Raw genomic sequence first — 21,478 nt, 5'->3', positions numbered from 1 at the left:
ATAAGGCATGCAACAGAGTAATTACAGTAGGGTGGCTAAGAAAGCAATCTGGAATGAAGAGGTGGGGAAAACCCCTGGGAACCTGCTTGAACAAGAAATGCTTTGCAATTCTCTTCTCCTTTTGCATATTCCTTTGTCGGTTGGGCTCTGGAAGGGAAAACAGTTTGCAGCGATATTTTTTACAGGCATATTTTCCTTCTCTTCCAATTTTAATCAGATAGAAGCAAATCCTGGCTTTGCTCTGCAAGTATCTTAGTAGGTAGAAGGGCTGATAAGCAGCTAAGCTGCATGAATGAGGAGTCAAGGGCCAAGGCTTCCGAGGATAAAGGAATCCACTTAAGTACATGCTTAAGTTCTACTGAAGTCCATAACTTGTGAGCCTGTACTTAAGTCCTTTGCCTAAGTAGTAAGTTAAACAAAAAAGTAACTCAAATACATATGGGAGCACTTTGCTATTGGGGAAGGGAAGGGCCAAGTCTTCCCCTGGGTATCCTCTGCTCTTTGTTATGTCTTTCCTGCTCATTGGAGAATCATTTTTGGCATTCAGTACATAATTCCTTCTATCAAAGTCTTCACATTCAGCTCCTTAGTAACAGAGAAATAAAGTGGCCCTTCCTTCCCAGCATGTAGACTGACCAGGTGCCCAAACATTTCACTCGGTCCACATTCAAGTACAAAGGCTACGCCTATTCTTCCAATAGGTGTGAAGTCATGCTTTCGTGTTTTGTTTCGGAACAGCTCAAGACTGTTAAAGCTGTGGAGATGACTCTTCTGATTTCTATTTTTCACACTGCAGTACTTTAGTCTGAAAAATTTGTGATGTGTTTCATTACTGAGAGTTTCTTTTGCTAATTTGATATCTGTTAGATGGAATGACTTTGTGCCTTGTGTAGATAATGCCTCTAATGTTTGCTTTTATTCCTTAGCAATGATGGGCAGTTCCCTTGAGCACTACTTTGTGGAGCTGGATCACTGTGTATCCGTGTTCAAGCCAAGTTTGCAATCTTCCCCGTTTCCTTTATAGTCATGCGTGCTTGTGATTGGACTGCTCCCATCCACCAAAATATGAGTTTAACTACGCAAGCTTACATATAACAACATCTAAATCTTTATTATCATGTAACAGTCTTTGCATAGACTACACAGTGAGTAAGGAATTGAAACCGTGAAGTTTCAGTTCAAGCACATACATCTTTAGAATATTTTTGATGAAAGACAATATAGAATTGTAGAAGCATAGACTCATTTAGATTGGAAAAGACCCTTAAGATCATTGAGTCCAACTGTTAGCCTCACACTGCCAAGTCCACCACTGAACCATGTCCCTGAGCGCCGCATCGACACATCTTTTAAATACCTCCAGTGATGGTGACTCAGCCGTTTCCCTGCTTTATTTAAATACCTGCTTGTACTTCATGGTAAACTTTTAAGAACTATTAAAAAAACCCACCCTCATTCTAATCCGAAAGATTTTTAAAGGCAGGAGGAAGAAATACTGACCTTACATGGCCACATAGTGTGTAAGGCCTCTGATTTACTTTTTAAATTGATTCTCTAAAGTTCCTAGAGGGAGTGACTTAAACCTGTGTAGCACAGCAAAAGTTACATTAGTTAGTTAAGTAACAGCAAAAAAGTTAAGTTACAGCAAAAATGTGTTAAATTAAAATTTTAAGTTTTGGCCAAATATCTCAAACTTCAGTGGAGAATAATGGGAAAGAAAGTTTTACTGTAAAAATAAAGGAGGAGGGAGCACAATGGGAGAAACAGTAAAAGCCATGGAAATGATACTACTACCTACTTTCTGTCATTCTGGCATGCCATACTGGTAGCATAGAGATCTGTGCAATATTTAAAATACATAGCATTGGTTTAATGACTACTATTATAGATGTAAAGCAAAGCACACCTATTCGCACAATATTTTGTATTTATATAAATTTGTTGTCATTATACACTGGAGCAATTGTGACAGATTTCTATTCTATTTCTGTAACAGGTGTGACTTAGGTCACAGGAAATGAACATAGAGGCATAAAGTGAATTTACACCTGAAACATTTAAGAGTTAAAGAGCTCTAATCATATTTGTTACTCTGAAGCCAGAATCTGCAAGCGTGTCCCTGTACAGCATGGTGGATGGATGTACTAGATGTCAGCAGAATGACAACCATGTGGCCTCATTCCGTAATGCAGTTATTCCAAGATCGTTGACCACCTACAAATCAAAACACATTTTTTCCTGTGTTTTGCCTCTCCTCTTTACTTGGATGGGTGGTATATATCCTTACTCTGTCAGGTAAACGTAGAGGCTACAAAGAGACTTATAATTCGCTTAGGTTTTTCTCCCAGGTTAACTCCAGCTTGCTTTTCTCTCTCCCTGCAAGAAGAGGAAGCGTGGGACAACCTACCAGTACAGTGACATTTTCTGAGGGAAGAACATAGCTCCCAAGCAAAGGTGTTGTGGAAGTCACAAGCTGGAGAGTTTATTTATCTGACTGAACCAGCTTTCTTGTTGGCACAAAACACTGAAGGATTTGTGGTGTTTTCTCTGGCAGGCTGATATTCATTCAGTAATTTAGAACTGATCTTTCTAGGGTACTTATGTAAATTTTCCTTGATTGTTGCTTGCATCATAGTTTGTCAGCTTCTGGGTTTCAACCCTCACGTTTTCAGTTGAAAATTGTTCTCTGGATAATTATAGCTAACCGTAGTCAAATCGTGCTGGACTTAACAATATAAAGTTGGAAATAAATTGTGACTTTATCTAATCTAACTTCAACATAAGGATAAATTAAAGTTTTGAAAGATTGCAATAAAAGCTGCATGAGTGTAGCTGTGTCTAGTATTTTTACTAGGACAGAACCTGAAAGGACATCTGTCGTGACAGGCAGTATTGAAACATTGACTATATATATTTATCAACCAAATGCATGACTAGACTTTGGCAGGGTAGGAATGATCGTTCTTTAAAAATTCATCTCACATCACAGGTATTTTTTGTTTCTATTTCAGACATCACTAGAATCTATTTTTAAACTATTGTGAATTGATAGGAAGATAGATTGGATTAATGCTGATTAAAGATACTAGTCAGGGCAAGAAAATAATTTATTTAAATATGCTTGTCCTTTTCTTTGCTGCAGAGAGCACAGAGCAGTAGTAATATAGCAAAATATGTAGAACCAAGTTTTTTTCATGGCTAAATTATTGGGAGCAGGGCATTGCACAAGAGGCAAGCTCAATTAGATCACTACATCCCTGTGGTGATAATATATTTTATTTATTATACGATCCAGTAGATCTCACTGCAAGCAAGCTCGCCTGGTGTTTATATACCAGTGTGTTGTTCTAAAAAGTATAATGCAACCATGCTTGTCTTGCTCTAGCATAAAACAAACAGGGATTTTTCTGCCAAATTCTGCTACAAAAGCAAGTATTTCTCCCATAGTAAGTTTTTTAAAAGCACAGAGATTTCTTTACAGATCTGCTGTTAGGTAGAAGTAAGAGCTGGAGTCCCAGCTTTCTGGCCTTTGGTGAGCCCTCTGTACTTCCCTGCAATGGTCTTTCCACTGAGGATTCCTTTGGCAGAAAAGATTGTTCAGCAAGTTTTCAGGCTGGTGTAGCCTCTGCTGAAAAATTAATGGTATTTTTTTGTATATGGATGAGAGAGGGATGAACGCCAAGCTGCCAGAGTGGGTCCTACAGAACTGCTGCCATGCAGCAGCAATGAGAGCTGGCTGGAAACTTCTTTAACTTACATGCTGAGGTCACCTAGTCCAGCAGCTTGCAGGACCAGAGGTGGCACTGGAAGATGAATGGAAATACATTTCTGTTTTCAGTGCTGCATGAGAAGATCAAAATCGTAGTAGTGATTTTTTTCACTGTTTTTACATCAGGGTTTCTGTAGAACCCAAGTTTGGCAATAAGTTAATTAGTATGGTCATAATTTTTTTTTTTTTATAAACCCCAAACTATCTTTTACCATGTTGCTAAGAAAAAAGTAATCGCTCTAATAAAGCTTTTCGTTTACTTCTGCTACTGGAGTAACTTCACAAAGTGAGGTCAATCACAACAGAGCAGGGAACTTCATGGGCTTTATTTTCCGAATTTATTTGCCGTAGTAGTTGCATTCAGAAAATTACTAAGTTTAATGGTTTAATTATGCAAAAAGAACTGGTTTTCATAACTCCCGTCACTGAGCATTCTCGCATACAAGTTACAGCATCGGAAGGAGCTGATAAGTACTATGACTTAGTCTTCAAGATTATATGTATCATTTAATTGAGATTAATTAGGCAGAAATATTCAGTTAACTCTGAAATAAGCCTCTGAATATTCTGTCCAATGGTTTAAATTCCTTCTTTCTAAGAGAGACATCTATAACCTTATGCCAAGGAGTATATGGATTTATTAGGAGCCCACAGTTATGACTGTAGTAGGGCGCTATTAAGTTAAACAATATATGAATGATCAGAAATAACAAGGTTAGCAAAAAGGTGCTGGTTTTAATCAGTGATGATCATAATATAAACTTACGTGAAGCCCAACTTTATATTTTTTTTGATATAATGCAGGCTATGCAGTTATTTTATACAGAAAAAATCAGGTCCATGGATGATGGTGATCAGCATCATTCCTTTACTCATTCAGGACAGAATTATGATCTCCATTTTTAATGAAATATTTCAGTACGTTTCATGCAACATTTGAGAACTTAGCACGCATGTTCTTCAAGTGTTCAGCAATTGTAATTTTTGTGCCCGTACAATTCAGTGTTGGATTACGTCTCTCTTTCATCGAAAAAGCTTTCAAAGTCATTATAAGACATCTTTGCATCAACGATAATAAGTCTTTTCTGTAATTTTGAAAATTAGATTACTATGTAATGGACAGCTGCTAATACGTACCTTGAAACGTTTCACTTTATTAATGATTCTTGATGTCTTGTTTTCTCGCTCTTTGGATTTAGCTCCTCTTTCACTCAGGTGTATTGGTGTCCCTAAGCCTTTCTGGGCCACAGCTGGAGAAGGTGGTGATTGACAGGACCCTGGTGGGGAAGCTCATCTCCGACACCATCAGTGATGGTAATTACACCCACGTGCAAATCAATTGCCTACATTAACAATAGAGCAGAGAAACAGTATGTCAACAGGTAGACTAATTATTGCCATTGGGGACTTGCAAACACAACAAGTAATTGCATGTAATGCCATAGTTACAACCCTCAGGACTAAGAACACTTTAAGAATAATATTTAACATCAAAGTTTTCAGGCTTGTCAAATACTGAATGGGTTTCTAAAATTCGGTTTCTTACACATTTTAATCACTGTCAACATGCCATTTGAACTTGTCATTTTTACTTCATAGGTTGGAGAATGGGACAGAACCAAACATTAGCCAACTGATAAATTATGTGGGAAAATTATTATTAAAATATTAACTTATTAATAAAGGCTGGATAACATTAGTTATGTGGAGGTGTTCTGATTTAGTTTCTAGATTTCCAGAATCTCACTATTGTTATTAAATAGTCACTGTTCAAAACAAAGTTTTAGTTTAAGGCAGAGAAAACTTCTGAAAGTGTACCTGTTTTCAACAGCTTTAGAAAATGACTATAGTTTTTCCACTGTGTCTCTATAGACCTCCACTGAGAACTCAGCCAGGTATCTTGGCATCTGCATGATCAAGAATATGGAATTTTCGTGTGAGCCAAATTACATGTGCATTATCTTCCAAACTCTTAAAAAGTACACCCAAATTACATCCTTTTAATAAGATATACTAGATTTAGCTTTGGTCTTTAGCAATTGATTTCCTTCCATACCCAGTCATCTGTTGAATATTGGCCTGGTTATTTAAGAAACCTGCAAAAATGTGTCTCTCTGACCTTTTCTTATCAGTATGTTTTAGTTTAGTCTTGAAAATTAACATTAATGTAACTATGTTAGTAGAGTTGTTGTTCTAAAAATGTAACTTCATTTTTTACCAACTAGTGACACAGCACAGAACACATTTAATGTCTTGACTCCTTTGTTTTAGCCCTTCACCTAAATTACTGGAATACTAGTTCCATCTCAACTTTTCCTGCCATTTCCAGAAAGAGGATTTCATACTTCCAGGTGACAGAAAATAGGAAAGCCTGAAAGCTAAGTTTATAACCAGATTGAAGTTGTTTGTAGAACTTATTTAGAAAACTCTGTCTTTTTTAAAAAAACTAATAAATATTAAATGTATAAGTAAATTGTACATCTCTTGCCTGACATTGGCTTAATATGTGGTAGGAATACAAATTTTTTTAAAAAAAATACCACTTACTAAAAAAGCTTACAACTAAAGGAATAATAAAGCAACAAATATGTTTTCCTACAGTTATGCCATTCAAACTGCTATAAATAATGTTACGTAATAGTTTTTCCTTACTCTCAAGAATTTCTTAAACCTCCATGTTTGACAATACCCGTGTCTGAAGGTGAAACAGGACTGCTTCTGTTCAGTAAAAGCAAACCCCAACACCTGTCATTGCAATATGGTTTTTATTTTCATGATCAACAAAAGAAAATATTTTTGTTACCTGTGCAAATAGTGTTCAGAATGCAAACTTTTGTACTGAACTGTCCTTACGTGACAACCACAACATAATGTTGTCGTAGAATAAATTAACTTTAATCCAACATAATTGCATGTCTTTCCAAATCTGGGTTGGAATTAGGGTTGTGATCATGAAGTTGGCCAAAATAAATTTGATAATGCAAAAATTCTATGTAAAAATAATAGTTCTTATGGTTAAAAATCATGTATATGTAGAAATGGGTAAGGATTACAGTCTGCCAAAATTACTTAGGATATGTTGTAATTCTCAGAGTAGCATGTCCTCGTAACACTTGGAGTAAAGGTCAGATTGTGTGTACAAAATACAGAATTAAGATTGCATTTATAATCCTCCTGTCTCTACTACTGATTTTTATTATTTATAGGCAAAATTTAAAAGCTAATTTAATTAGCAATTATGGGAAAAAATCCTTTCCTGAAGGAAAACAGTATTTCTCATTTTGTAAATTATTTTGTGGCACTGAGGTCTTGCGGTACTAGTACGTAGAACATGAACGAGACTGCTTGCCTTTTGGGGGTAACCTGGCTCTGCAGCACATGGGCCTCTCTCTGTACTGGCCCAGCTGTGCCCACAGCTGCCTTCATGCTGATTGCATCTCCACTCCTACCCGGGACAGCCACGGGTACTGAAAATCAAGGCACCACTAGTCACAGTCACGCCTGCCCAGGGATCTTTGAACCCTGCTTTCTTCCCTTCAGCCAAAACAAATTTCAGAAGCATCTGAGGTGTGCTGCAGGTCATCTGTAATGTGAATTCTGTGAGGATATCAAAATATTTTAACTGTGCACATATTGAGGGTACATACTCAGTGGCTTTGACTGTTCATCTGTGTTTAGGATCTCAGTTATAGTTTCAAACTCACCATGTCAGCTACTTTATCACCATTTCTTTTTTTTTTTTCTTTCAAAAGCTAGTGTTATTGTTACATTTCAAAGGCAATTATTTGGCTTTAAACTTTACTCTTTAGCATTTGCATACCAGGTACTTCAGAGCTGTGCTAGTACATGACTATTGGAAAATGCAACTGGTTATAAATCAGACTAAAGCAAAGCAAAGCTGAGTAGCCAGTTTTCAATGTTTATATGTAAGACTTAAACTGTCAGTCTACTTAAGAGTATGTAAAATACATTTAAGAATCTAGGATAATAGTCATAAATGCATTTTCTTTGTTTTTCAAGGGTGGTTCTGCATTGGTTTTTTTACCCTCAGTCCCTTTTAGCAGAGTGTTCTGAGTTTACTTTCTGAAAACAGCTTGCTAGCTTTAATTTAAACCCGATTCTCATTAACAATTCTTCAGTGATCTGGTACTAGTAACCCTGGTGACTCACTTCATTGTCAGATGTCTCTTTAAATGTGGCCACCGCTTGAATAACTGGGTAGCACTTGGGAAGAATTCTAGATACTCTTGTGTAATTATTTTTTATTGTCATATCAGTTAATAACTTTTATATTGAACTATTTTGGTCTAGCACCCCTTTATGATAACAGCAGGGATTCCGCTGCACTTTTCCAGACTCCAAGGTAGTTCTTGGTTCCATCTTGGTTACTTTATTGTTTGGGTACCCCCATGTGAAGCTTTCAACAAATCCATAACCCCTCTAAAGCATAATCCTGTATGTAACAGCCTCCTTGATGTCTGCAGCAGCACCCAGAACCTTACAGTATCAAAATACCAAATACACCTCCAGTACTAATTTGCATTTATCATCCTTAACGCAGGCTGTGCTGTATTAGGTGCATTTCTGAAATACTGGTGGATGCTACCATAAGAAAAAAATGAATGCTGAACTGATATGAAAATTAATGTGGAAGGGCATAAAACATATATTTGAATGTAGGGGTAACTTGATATGAGATAATTTATTCAGGTTTATGTCATCGGAGTACTCCCTAGGCTTTATTTCTCATTTCCAAGAAGGTCCTGGCAGGATGACGCACTGATGTTTTTTAGGAGATTACAGAGGCTTCAGTGTAATATTTAAGACACTGTCTTGAAAAAATTGCTTCTTCCAATGTCTCGGAGGAGGGTTCAGTAATTTGTTTTGTTACTAGAAACAGGTATTACAGTGGTGACAATTCTTATTTGTTTTTCAGCTGTTCTTGCAGACAATTTCATCATCTTGTCGTTTGAGAACCATAACCAACTCTGCTTTATTCAGTTTACAAAGAAGATAGATTCTCCCAATGTAAACAAAAGACTGGAAAAACTCTCTTGTTTGGACTTCAAGGTATAGCTGTCAGTGGTGACTGTAAATACCGTAGTAACTTTACGTTATGAATCACAGGTACTCATTGATAGTATATAGCAGTATAAATTGCAAACCTTTATATAACTGACCAGAACAGCTCAAATTCTAAAACTGGCAGTTATTGAAAAGTCAAAAAAAATTACATGGCATTCTGAGTTAATGAGTTAGAATACTGTGCCAAGAGGGATCCAATTTTCTACTGTATTTAGGTTCAGGGCTCAGACACACAGTTGAGTTACCCCTGCTTAACAGATTACCTTGTGTCTGTTGAGCAGCAGTAACTGACCCTTTGCACATTCTCAGCATCTAACAAGCATGAAGCAAAATCTGTAATGGTAAACCTCAGTGTAAAAGATTTAAGGTAATGTGTTTTACCTCTTGTCTGCTGTGGGCTAAAAACGCACACATGGTCAATTACTATGGCTCAGCTGATACACGTGAACTCAGTCATCTGTCCGAGGCACAAGACTGTTGTAATTCTTCGCAGAAATCTTAACTTTCCCTGTAGTAATTACAGTAATTGTATTGTTGGGACGGTTGGTTTTGCAATTAAGCCACTGAGCTAGGACCCAAGATATAAAAGCTGGGTTTCTCACCACTGACAAACTATGTATGTGACCTTAGGCAAGTGACTCGGTGCCTCTGTATCTCAGTTCAGTACGTACACAGTGAAGATTAAAATACTCCTTTTCTCCAGCCCTTTATATATGAGTGTGTCTCGTGTACATATGAGTGACGGCAGTAGCTGAAAGGCAGTCTAGAGAGAGCTGAGCTGGCTTTAAACTAGCCAGTTGGGATGTCAGTAGGAACCAGCTCATCTCAAGCTGAATTACGCTGTGTCTTGGATGGATTGGGCAGTGTAGACATAACTTATTTCAACCATAAGCTCTTTGCCGTCAGGGCAGTGGCTGGCCTTAGGTGAAAGTGCTTGGCACTACCACAGTATCAAACAATAATCAACCAAAGGCAATTAACTTTGAACAGGCAGAGTAGGAAAGGGGCTGCGTCTAGTTCACTGCAAGAGTGAAAGAGAGGCAAGCCTTTGGCCAAGAAAGGTAGTAAGATATAGTGAGCAAAATTGTGAGTTTGTATTTATTTCAGACAGGATAAATGTTAAGGAAAACAGTCCTGTGCTAGCAAATATTTTCCCCTTGACAACCCCTCTGTAATTTGCTTCTTCACATAAGAGAGTTTGCATCTGCAAGGCAAGCTTTTTAAGGATGTGTTTAATTTAAGTTTTGCCATAATACGTTTTAACTTGCTTGGTAGAAATACTTTCTGCTAGGGTGAATATCTAATACATTTTCCAGGCTGTTTCAGTTCAGGGCCTCTTTTCAGCAATGACTTGTGTTTGCGAGATTGATCCAACCTCTATAACGTGGATTTGAGACAGTTCACTGTTCACCAGGAACTGAGCTGATACGTAGTTTACTTTAAAATGATGTGCACTTGTGCCTGGCCGATGGCGTTTGTTAAGGTTCTGCTTTAGAAGCAAGTCTGGTGTGTGGTGTGGTTTGGCTTTTTTTTAATAGAGCTGAACTTTAACGAAGAAGCTGTGGTGAGCTGAAGACTGCCTTCATCATTTAATTGTGAGGCCATAGCTCCTTACTTAATTTATGTTTAGAAAGTAAGTTTGCATTCTGAGTATCATTGGGCACATTTTGGATCTAATGGTTATGGCATTTTTTTCTTGGGAAAGAAGAAAAGCCTAATCCATAGAAAAGCCTTTCTGCCCTAGGAAACCAGAAATATCTGCTGCACTCCTTAATAGGGTTGTTGTGTTCAGTTCTTTGCTGACACAGCTGAGCTTCTCGAAACGCCTCCATGTTCAATGTTAACTTTGCTTTCTCTTGAAATCAGTGGGAATCACTATGGATTATTTCTTTGCCAGCCAAAAAAAGGCATTTGCATTTTTTAATTGAATGTTCTTTTGTGTGAGGCTTGCTAGTTAGGCAGCTAAATATAATTTTTATTATCTTCAAAATTGCACCGGTGTGAGCCAGCAGAAGGTATTATTCACTACTGCAATAATATTATGTCAGCTCTCTGCATTGAATTAGAGTTCTTCATGGCTGATTTTGGTCAAACTTAGAAAAGCTAAAAGATGACAGACACAGTCAACACTAGTGTCACTATCAGTAGTACAAAAGAAACAAAAGATGGTCCTCAATTGAGAATGTGCAAACTTGCAACAATACCGGCTTTAGAAAAAAACCAGTTCCTTAGTGTTGATATTTTTTTCAAGAGAAATTTAATTAAAAGGTAGCTTGCAGTGGTATAGAACTACCACGGGATTAAAATCTGGAGCTAAGCTTCAGGAAATTTAAGTGTAGCCTTCATTTCTGCCTCCGAGTTTTGGTAGCCTTGAGAAATATATACAGCATTTGGGTTTAAATTCCCATTTCTGCAATGAGGAGAATGCTTGCTTATGATCATATGTAATGATATAATTAAATTTCTGTCATATTAACATCATAATTTTTTTGGTACTTTACTTGGACAGAGGCAACTTCATATTGTTCAGTGTCCAGCCTCATGGTGGGCAAAGTTGGCAGGGAACACTATGCAGTACTGGACTACCAGAGTGCTATTAATAATAATAGCAAGTCAGCCAGGCTTTCCTCCTCACAGTTGGGTATTTATCCAAAAGTTGTGGGTTTTACACAATATATACCTAAATGGGAGAATGACGTTCTCTATCCCCTTCCTTTCTAAACAGTAGCACCTTGGCTTTTGTTTACACTTTATAAAAATACAGGAAGACTTACTGTAGGAATTGCTACAGTCTTGAAGACCAGCAAAACATAAGAACTATTATCATTTGTCTTCTTTTAGCAACATTAATGTCTGAGAGTGCCATGTCTAATGCAAGACATAAAGGTTTACAAAAGATTTGTGGCTGTTATTACAGGTGAAATTGTTGTGAACAGTTAATACTGCAAAACAGGACTAATTAATATCTGTGAAACTACTTGTGTTTTTCCATCGTAATAAATGTGTTGTCACCAAATTGACTATTTATATATATCTTTAATTCAAGTAACAAGTACCTGTTAACTTCTTGTATGTTTTATCGTTATACTTCTAAGTATTTTGACAAGTAAAACAGGGTATTCTGAAAATATTGACCTTTTGCAAGTTTTTCCCATCTGTGGTTTTTTTAATCCATTTCAATTTACTGAAGGAAGAGACAGTACAAGGAGTTAAATGTTTACCATGAGAGAACAACATTGGTAATTACTTTGATTTCAGTTCCTTTTGATGTGTATTCAGGGGATGAAGAGGTCAATAATATTATGACCATGCAAATAGAAAAGGGTTCTTTTTGACCATATAAAAAACAGCAAAGGATTATTAAAGCATTAACCTTGATTTTAATGGCCTTGGTTGAGTGGTGAGATCACAATTTGGATGAGCCTGATTATTTACTAAATACAATACATAAATGCAACGGGTTCTTAACACCCATTGCACTCTGGCATTATCGCATTACTGCCATCCTTTGTTGCCTTGCAGACAGGAATATGAAAGCAATCTGTCATGTAGTGAGACTGGCTCCAGAAGCATTTCTCTGATAAGAAGACCCCCTGCCCTTTGCTAGTGTCTGGTCCAGTAGGCTTAGCCATGCGCTTAATCCCCAGAAAGTGGTTCGATTATTGCTGACCAGCAATGGCAAGATAGTTTTTTTTTTCCCCTAGCTATCAACCTTCCATTAATTCCTTAAGCAGAAATGCGGTGCAATCTATATTTCCTTGGCATGTGTCACACAGATGGTGCACTGCTCATGTTTTCAAATAACCATGCTCCAAAATAACAGAGTTTGAATAATAAATTCCACAAATCCTTTCTGAGAAAGAGGCACAATTCTCAAGAGCTGCATAAACTTTACGCATGATGCTGTAGCTCATCCACATTATGCATAAAAGTATATATTCTCTTGCAAAGCAGATGTTTGTATCTGGATTCCTTAATTTAGGGAGGAACAAGAAAGATATATACTTTCTCAAACACTGTAGAATATATTTAATATTTGATTATGTTTTAAACACTAGCCTTAGCTCCCTGGTCAGCTTTGCAGAACTTGTCATTTAATATGGCTAAGCTTAAATCCTATGTGTAGGTCGATGCTGTCAAGCAACCATGACTGTACATTTTGGTATTGATTGGAGTCATTGCAGTAAATTCCTTCTTAACTCACATTCCTTTCCTTCCCAATCCCCTCCCCATAGATAAAGGTGTGAGCACGTCTTTTTCTGTCTGAGGAGATATTTTTTACATTTACAGACAGCCTATATGAAGATATATGTACGCAGTTCTCTGTGTGTGTATATATATATATATTCTCTTTCACACATCCAAAGTAAATGCTCCCTATTGCTTCTACTTTGCTATTTTAACACCTCAAATATCTCCTGCATTTTTCTTCCATCAGATTTCTTATGTTGATATACTTGGACCAGAAGGTAGAAGGATGAAACGTCACCTGGCAATAAACTGTAAGCAAGATATGGTCATTTGCTGGTGGTCAGCAACTAGTGATGGAGCATGGCCTTGGTCTCCTATTTCCTGTGAGAGGGACAGAGCCAACCTATTGCTGTTAGGCTGTGCACATGGCAAATTGGAGGTAAAGTGCTGAACTCTCTTGATTTTTCAGATTTGCTAGAGAAATAACTGTTCAACTTAAATGCATATTCAGGTAAATAGAAAGAACAGATATGGTGAAATCATAAGATCAGCCAATCTAATCTTAAAAGCAAAAGTTCGGTATTTAATGAAAAAAGCACCTTTTTTACTATGTTTACTATTTTCACATCAAAACTGGCAATCTGAGAAAAGTAGCAAAGGAGTTGGGTCTTTATGGTGGAATAGCTTTGGAGCTGCTAACACTGAGAATAAGTGTCAGAGTACCACTAGAAAACTCTAATCTTACAAACTGTAGCTGCTGCATGCTTGTCTAATGCCATTATTTTATGTTGTCTGCAGTGTTAACTGATAAGCATTTTACATCTATTTTAAGTGTTTCATTATAAGATTTTAGCTGCACCCAGATGCTACTTAAATTGTTGCTATGAGTATTGATCAAATCAGAGACCAAGTTTTTTCTTAAAGAAAAAGTCAGAATTCCCCATCTACAGGTGCGAATGTAAGCTACAAGTTACAAGGCTACAAGCTGACCCTCTTCCTGACACTGCTTAGCTTACCTTTTTAGGCAGATGTTTCCATTTAAACTTTTCTATTTTGATTTCATCTGTTTAAGAATATTTGAATCCAGTTTCTTAGGTAAAACTTTAAAATGAAGCTATCTGGGCATACTCTGAGAGGAACTGGAACCTGAATTTAAACAGCTGTTCTGGACTAGCATCTTGTATAGATGCTCCTGTATTTGGAGTTTTATTTTCAGTTTAGCTTAAGCCAGTACTAATACTGACTAAAAAGGTACTGACTGTGGGAGAAGAGCACAAACTTGAGGATCAGCTGTGGAGTAGCTGCTCTGGAGTACCTATTACAGGCTATTTCCCTGTAGGGAAAAACCCTATATAACACTTTAGAATAAGCTGCTCTTACAAATAACATCCTGTTCTCTTTAATTAGGGAAGATGTAAATGTTTTAATGTCTTGGAATTATTACTTTGATAACTAATACTAATTTCAGTGAAGTTTTTTTTCCCCTTGGGATTTTCTATATATTGAATGGAAAAGAAAAAAGGTAGTTGAGAGAGCTTTTCTTTATTTAAGTCATTAGTCACTGTAGAATTTAAGTTTAAATTACCTACAGTTCTGCCTTCTTTACTTCTTTTCAATTGACCTCTCTCCACTAGCGGTCATCTTTAACTCATCTCTCTCCTCTGCCTGATATACACCTGCAGTTCTCAATTCCCCCTGCAGCTATGCCCGACCACATATAAAAATTACTCTGGTAGCTAAAACGTGTGTCTGTTCTTTGTAAGCTTTTTCAGCCTAGTCCCTGTGGCAATTCGATATTATGAAACTTCATCCTACTAACACTTCAGAGCTAATTTCTTACCATGACTTACGTATGTCCAGGTTCTGACAGCAACAGCCTTTTGTTTCCTTCCCGCGTCTTCCAGAAAGCTCCCTAATGCCAACATTGCAATTTCTATTTTCCGATTTGTTTTTTTAGAGACTCATTTCTTCCAATAAATTCACAGAAACCACCCTGTCAGTTTAAAGCTTTCTCCATTTCATTTAATATATTATAGGAAGATTTCCAAATTACAGCATTGCTCTGCATCTTTCAATAAACCTTGTTTTACCCTTTTCTGATTTAGACTCTAAATTGCTCAGGGCTGAGGCTGTCTAGTATAGTCCCAAGCACATCACTGGTGCTTAACACAATAATAATAAGCATTCACTGACGCTTTAGGCCTAAACTCATAATCCTTTTAATTTGGCCCATATTGTAATATAAATATAAGAAAATTATTTTTAAAAGCAGGCTGTCAAATTTAACTGTCCAGTTGCTTTCTCTTCTGATTTTTTGCCTGTACTTGTCTGTTTTAATTCTAAGATCTTCAGATGACATTTCTTTTCCTGTATTTGTCAATAAAATGCCAAGCACTATGCCAGGGCTATTGGAAAACTTAGTCATATATAGATGACAAATTGTCTTGCTGGTTGAAAACTACTCTGTTCCACATACTTATCTCTTGGATGTTCAGTGAGCTGCAGTGTGAGGCTCAAGATACTCTGCCTATATGCTTCCCCAATGTATCCATGATGTGTACCTATGTACCTATGGTACTGTTTGTTGGGGTTTTTTTCAAGATTTCTCTGGCGCTCCTTATGGGCAGTGGTTAAATTCCTGTGCGTGGATTGGGGATGTCATAACCCAGCAGCTCTGGAAGTAGCATCAACCCCCAGTCTGCAATTAACTGAGGTGCATTTTTCCCCTATAGAGTGTTGGAGGGGAACCTTAACACCTGTAACTTCTGAGGGTCATTTGGTAGCTTAAACTTGAGCAGAAATGTAGTTAGCATTTCTAGACAGCTTCTAAACAGTTACTGTCTCAGTCAGATACCACAAAACTACAGTATTTCTGTAATCATGCTTATTTGCCTCTTTGTGCCTCTACTGCCCTACCATTGGTAGTGTTCCTCAGGTATAGACCTGGAATAAAACCATGACATGCTGTTGTTACGCATGGAAGCAAACCCTTATTTATCATAATTGTCCAATAATATTCATTTTCTCCCAGTAAATGAATATTGTCAACAGAAGAAGAATGAGAAGCATGAACTGATGCAGTTTGGAGCATTTATCGAATAGAAGTGCAGTGAAACAATACCACGAACATTTTACATGAAAATAATAATATAGCTTGGATAAAACCAGCATTATTATCTGGAATTAAGAGAAAAGCAGGAATTGCTGAATGTCTGGCCCATTAAGAGCTGTTTGGGATATTGGGTTTATGAAAAGGTAAACCAAGCCCGAGGAAATGAATGGATGCTACCCCCAGCTGTTCTACAGCACCTTGGTGCTGACCTACAAAAACCACAAAAAGGTCTGCCAGCTGCTGACCTGTTGTCTTGTGGCAGAGCAAAGGTCAGTGTGACACTTAGGTGGTGCTACTTCATCCCTGGAAGAATGTTCTGAGTGATGTTTGCTTACTAGGACGAGGACAGGAATAGCTACAGACAAGGCAGCTCGAGTCCTCATCGTGCTGATGTCCTGTAACTGCATGTTCTGCACCAGGGTGATTCACATTGTGCATGCAGTGTTCGGGGTGTTGTGTACTAAGCAGCTTTCCAACTTAATGGAGGAAATACATTTTAAAATACACTGTAAGTTTTACTTGAATTATGCTGTGTGGCTTTATGTTTTAACACTTGCTACTACTGAGGCTAAGGGCAGACATTATTCCTCTAAAAACAACTTTTTTTCCTTGAAAATCTTGACTTGTTTTGCTCCCTTCATTTTTTAGCCCGAGATCAGTGTTTACTGTGTTGATTGCTGTAAGATTTGGTGAGGAATCGTCCCCTGAAGAAAAAAAAGTGCTTTTCTCTTTATCATATGACTTTGCTTTGGTGTGCAGTGTACATTTGTATACATGCACGCACGTTGCTGTTTGTCTGTTGAACCTTTGTCTGCTTTCTTGCATGAATTTGTTTCCTCCAGTAAACTCATCCATTCTCCAATCTATTTATTTAATTATTTAGGGTTTGTTTGTTTCTTCTTTATTAAAAGTATCAACGATGAAGGATGCTATTTAAATTGTCTCCCTGCAGAGATAATGCTGGCATTTTGATTTCAAAACGAGAAGAGGAATCTTCCAGAAATCATTTCAAACAATTTGCTATGAATAAATAGGATTCAATGTGAAATCACCCTTTGATTAAATGCTTTGAGAGAAAGTTATGTTAAAATCAACATGAACTTTATTCTGCAAACATAAATTAACAGGAGGTGATGATGCTAGGGCTCAGTTACTGTAGTACTTTGCATTTGTCTTTGCCACGTTTATTTTTACTGTGTTTTAATGCTAGTGCAAATCACTGAAATTATACTTCAATCTCATGAAAAACATAATTTGCCGGAGAGAGAATATTACTTTTCTTTCTCCCAAGAGATAATATTTAATAGTTATTGCTTCCACAATGTGCTTCAAAGTTGTGAAATAAACACAGCAGATCTTTTATGAGTGAGCTATCCTACAATTACTGTAGCACTCAGAAAAACATCTACTGCGTGTGACTGAATAGCTGAAATACTTCTCACACACATACAGCAAAGAATGTAAAATCCTTGATGTCACATTCGGTTAAAAGTTCAATGAATAATACGGGATAAAGATGATGATGATAAATTTTGAAATAAAATAAGAATAAATGTTGGCTGAAGATCTAAATAATAAGATTGCATGTGGGACTGTAAATACAGTGCAGCAAAATGAGTAACCTAGAGTAGGAGCCTTGCATTTTTATTTTAGAAGTGTTTTAAGATAGGGTGGATTTTTTTCCTCCATCTCCCATGCTGTATTTAAAACTATTTTACTATATTGTGCACTACACTTCCCACTCTACATTTCTAATTAAAGCGTTTGTTGTTATTTGGAGCCTCACTGTGTGAAATTAAATAAGCAATTTTTTTTAACATCCATAAAATAAATCAAACATTTTTCTCATGTGAAAAGCACACAATTCAGTCACAGCAAGCTTATTTCTCTGTTTCTTTTGTTTTCTTTTTTTATCTGCCCGGTAAGCCAATTTTCTGCTTAAGAACTACTGGTTAAAACTCTTACTTGTTTTGATATGTGGACTTTAACCTTCCCCAGCACTCTATGCAAAATACTTTAATTTTAAGTGTTCAAAGATTTGCACTCAGAAGGGTGATACTGCTCACGCAAGCTAGTGATGTTATTTCTTTCAAACATAAAATGAAAGAAAGTATTTTAACTAGCTTAATTCAGGCCTCTTATTTACAAAGATTAACAGATTCCTTTACTTGGATTGTTACGATTTCTGACTAGGATTTGAAAACTTGACATGTATAGTATGCCTTGTACTGCTGGTTAGCTGGTGCAGAGCACAGGGGCAAACAATGTCCGTGTGCAGTACTGGTGCATGCCTGCCACGTTAATAAGGGACGTATGCATAAATTACATGGATGGTATTTAAATACAATTACAATTTTTTTGGTAGCCTACATGTCACAAAGCTAAAAGTGACTTTTCAGCTTCTTTATTTATTTATTTTACAGAAAGCAATTGGTTGTACTTCATGCAATGTACTTCCAGAAATCTTCCCTTGAAACCCAGGGCTACGTGCTTAGTCCCAGATTTATGGAAAGCACTTGGCGCTGAATCAATTCTACCCCCCGCCATGTGGCACTGCAGCTCTGCCTTTTTAGATCTGCTGCCCTGTCCCCTCCTCCGCAAATCCTACAGTTGTCCTACCCACTTCTGAGGGAACTCCTCCAGCTTTTGCCTTCCCATTCCCCGAGCAAATGCTCTGTTAACTTAAAGATACCTTGCTGTTTAAACGTGCCCCTTGAAGGTTCCACAGGACCACTGCTCACCAAGAAGGAATCCCGGCGGATTCCTTTGAATGGCCTGCTAAGGCACTATGTGCACTGCATTTACTAGCATGTGGCTACTTACCAGATAGAAAAACAACTGGCAGGTAATGGAATACCATCTTCTTGGAAAAAAAAAAAGGTGTTTTGATTGTTAGACTTCGTATCTTTCAAAAGCATTATCTTGGCCTTATTAACATGTTTCTGTGCTTGCATGTCTCTCTGCTTTAGTTTTTCAGTTAGCAGCATGAAGAATTAATAAAAGTCATTTCTGACAGAGAAACTAAAATCTTTCCTCTCAGATGAAAGAGAATATTCTTCTTTTTTTTTTCCCTTCAGAGTGCCAAATACCAGTTACATTCAGCAAAACTGGAAACCAGAACAAAGAGGTCTCTCGGCTTGGTACTCTTCCTCCAAGAGGCACAGAAGGCCACTGATGCATGAGAAGCAGCTTATCTGTTCCAATCTAAGGAGAAATGTTTCTCTTGTTTTCAGCCAGAATATGAACAGTAGTGTCGAGAAAAGTTTTCTTTAAACCTAATTTGTTTAAACATTACATCAAATGTTAGGTTTTGAAATGCAGCAAATTGTCTTTCTCTGCTTGCAGGAGCTTTTTCCTAGTTTAGAATTGTGTTTATACAGCAGCCAGCCCTACCCTAGACTTCCTTTCAGGGATTTGCTCTCAAAATTGTGTGAAGCTGGGAAGCTTCTCATCTCAAGGCTCATTAAATTCGCCTTCCAAAATATAGTCTTACTTTCTATTAAAATCATAGTGAGCAATTTTGTGCCCCACTTTTGCTCTAACAAGGCAGAACAAAATTACTAATTGGATTCAGTTTGCTTGCTGACTCTCAAACAATCAGTTGACAACATTTATTTTTCTGTGACTATTTCCATTGCTGTTTTCCAGCAGTCATTCCCATGGAGTTGTAAAATCCATGTTTCACATGTTTTCTTCTCTATTGTCTTAACCTTCAAGGCCAGTCTCTCTTTAGAATTTAATAGTGCTTTTGGTCTTTCATCTCACAGTCTTGATTATTGTGTGGATCTTCATGAGTTTCTTGTAGCTTGTGAGAAGATGAACAGAGAGGAACACTGATTTTGGATCAAAATATGTAGATGAATAATGCAGTGCATTGAAACCTGCCACAGGAAGACAGAAATCTGAGTCCCACAGGGCCTCAAGGCTCATTTCACTGGAGTTATGGAAGCTTTGAAGACTTGCTTGGGCAAGATTTCTGTTTCACATATTTGAAAGGCAGCTACCTGGGTCTCTATACATACTCTTAGGGAACAAACAGTAACACTTCACCTTGTCTTTATTTGGGGTTAGAGCGCTGTATGGTCACAGTAATCCTTTGTCCACAATAACCTCTCTTACAGGTTTCCTTGCTATGCAATTTAACACCCTAATAAGCTACACATTTCAGCAGCTCTAACATCTGCACAGTAGCCACTGAACATTTTGTGGGTATAAATGACTAGTTGCAGAGGCTGAGTCATTGGTGAGGGAACGGTCAAGGTGAGGAAATGTTTTTCAGACTATATAAGTAATCTAATCTTTTAATTCCTCTTTGGTGTATGTTTTCATTGGTCACTACTCTGTTGAAATCGGTTTACCTAGTTTTCACATGTTGGATGCACTGGCTTCTGTATTAGATGCTTTTGAATTAAGTGGTTCTTTGCATGTCCCTAACTACTTATCTTAAAGTAGCTAAGGCTACTGTATTAACCAGCAGCTGATTTGCAGCCACAGAATTGCAATATGCCTTTAGTCTTTCTTTTGAATGAGAAACCTTTTTGCTGACATAATAAGTAAACTCTCAGAAAAAAACATCCTAATCAGTCTGATTGACATCCCTAATAACTTGGCTTTAAATTCATTGGTTGCTTCTGAAGTAAGGGCTGGTATGCCAAAAAAATAATCTTAATTTCTTATTCTCCTCCTTTGCAGGATGAAAGGCTGAATTATGTGTTCAGTTGGTCTTGCGATCTGCAGAAATCAAATTTAAATTGCTTTAATGTTATGTGTGCATTTCTGTTTTCAACGTGACATTTCCAGATTTCCTCCCTCACCCTTTCTATGTCCTTTAATCACATTTGTTACCCCTTTCTGTGTAAATGGTCCTTGCATACCACCTGGGCTCAAAAGAAGGGGCTTCCAAAATTAGTGGCAGGTCAGCAGCTTCAGTTCATAGTGTGAAGAATGCTATGGGTACACCTGAGGGCCAGGCTGGCTCGGTCGGACGTCTCCCTTTCACTCTTCATTTTTGCATGAACAAACACCAGCAAGTTTCTGACTGACTTCCACTACTCCCATTCTTCTAGAGACATTGGTTTTCTCTCTCTTTCAGGGAAACAGCTTTTCAGAAGCTAATTTGTAACTTATTTACAGCTGGTATTTCTCCCACAGTTTCCCTGCTCGAGTCCTGTATAACACCTCTCGCTCAAACCCATATATTATAGGACAGTAATTTTCGCTGGTCTCCACTGTTGCCTCCATCACTTTATGGTTCCTCCCGTGTTCCCACACTACAAATTCTTGCTCTTTGCCAGCTGCTGCCTCTGTATCATATTCTGCCT

General features: G+C 37.4%; 1 protein-coding gene across 3 annotated transcripts in view; it reads left to right on the top strand.

Moving 5' to 3' along the window:
• Positions 1-21,478, top strand: part of LOC119149897 (WD repeat containing planar cell polarity effector) — a 154,683-nt gene that overhangs the window by 60,535 nt on the left and 72,670 nt on the right. For all 3 annotated transcript variants that reach the window (XM_037391769.1, XM_037391771.1, XM_037391772.1), the window contains 3 exons: positions 4,969-5,083; positions 8,706-8,839; positions 13,293-13,484. In XM_037391769.1, the coding sequence (XP_037247666.1) occupies positions 4,969-5,083; positions 8,706-8,839; positions 13,293-13,484 (441 nt within the window). The remainder of the gene's footprint in view (positions 1-4,968; positions 5,084-8,705; positions 8,840-13,292; positions 13,485-21,478) is intronic.

The sequence above is a fragment of the Falco rusticolus genome, chromosome 6 (assembly GCF_015220075.1).
Source record: "Falco rusticolus isolate bFalRus1 chromosome 6, bFalRus1.pri, whole genome shotgun sequence".
Taxonomy (NCBI): domain Eukaryota; kingdom Metazoa; phylum Chordata; class Aves; order Falconiformes; family Falconidae; genus Falco; species Falco rusticolus.
The sequence above is the reverse complement of the archived record's forward strand: the minus strand, read 5'-3'. Positions and strand labels throughout refer to the sequence as shown.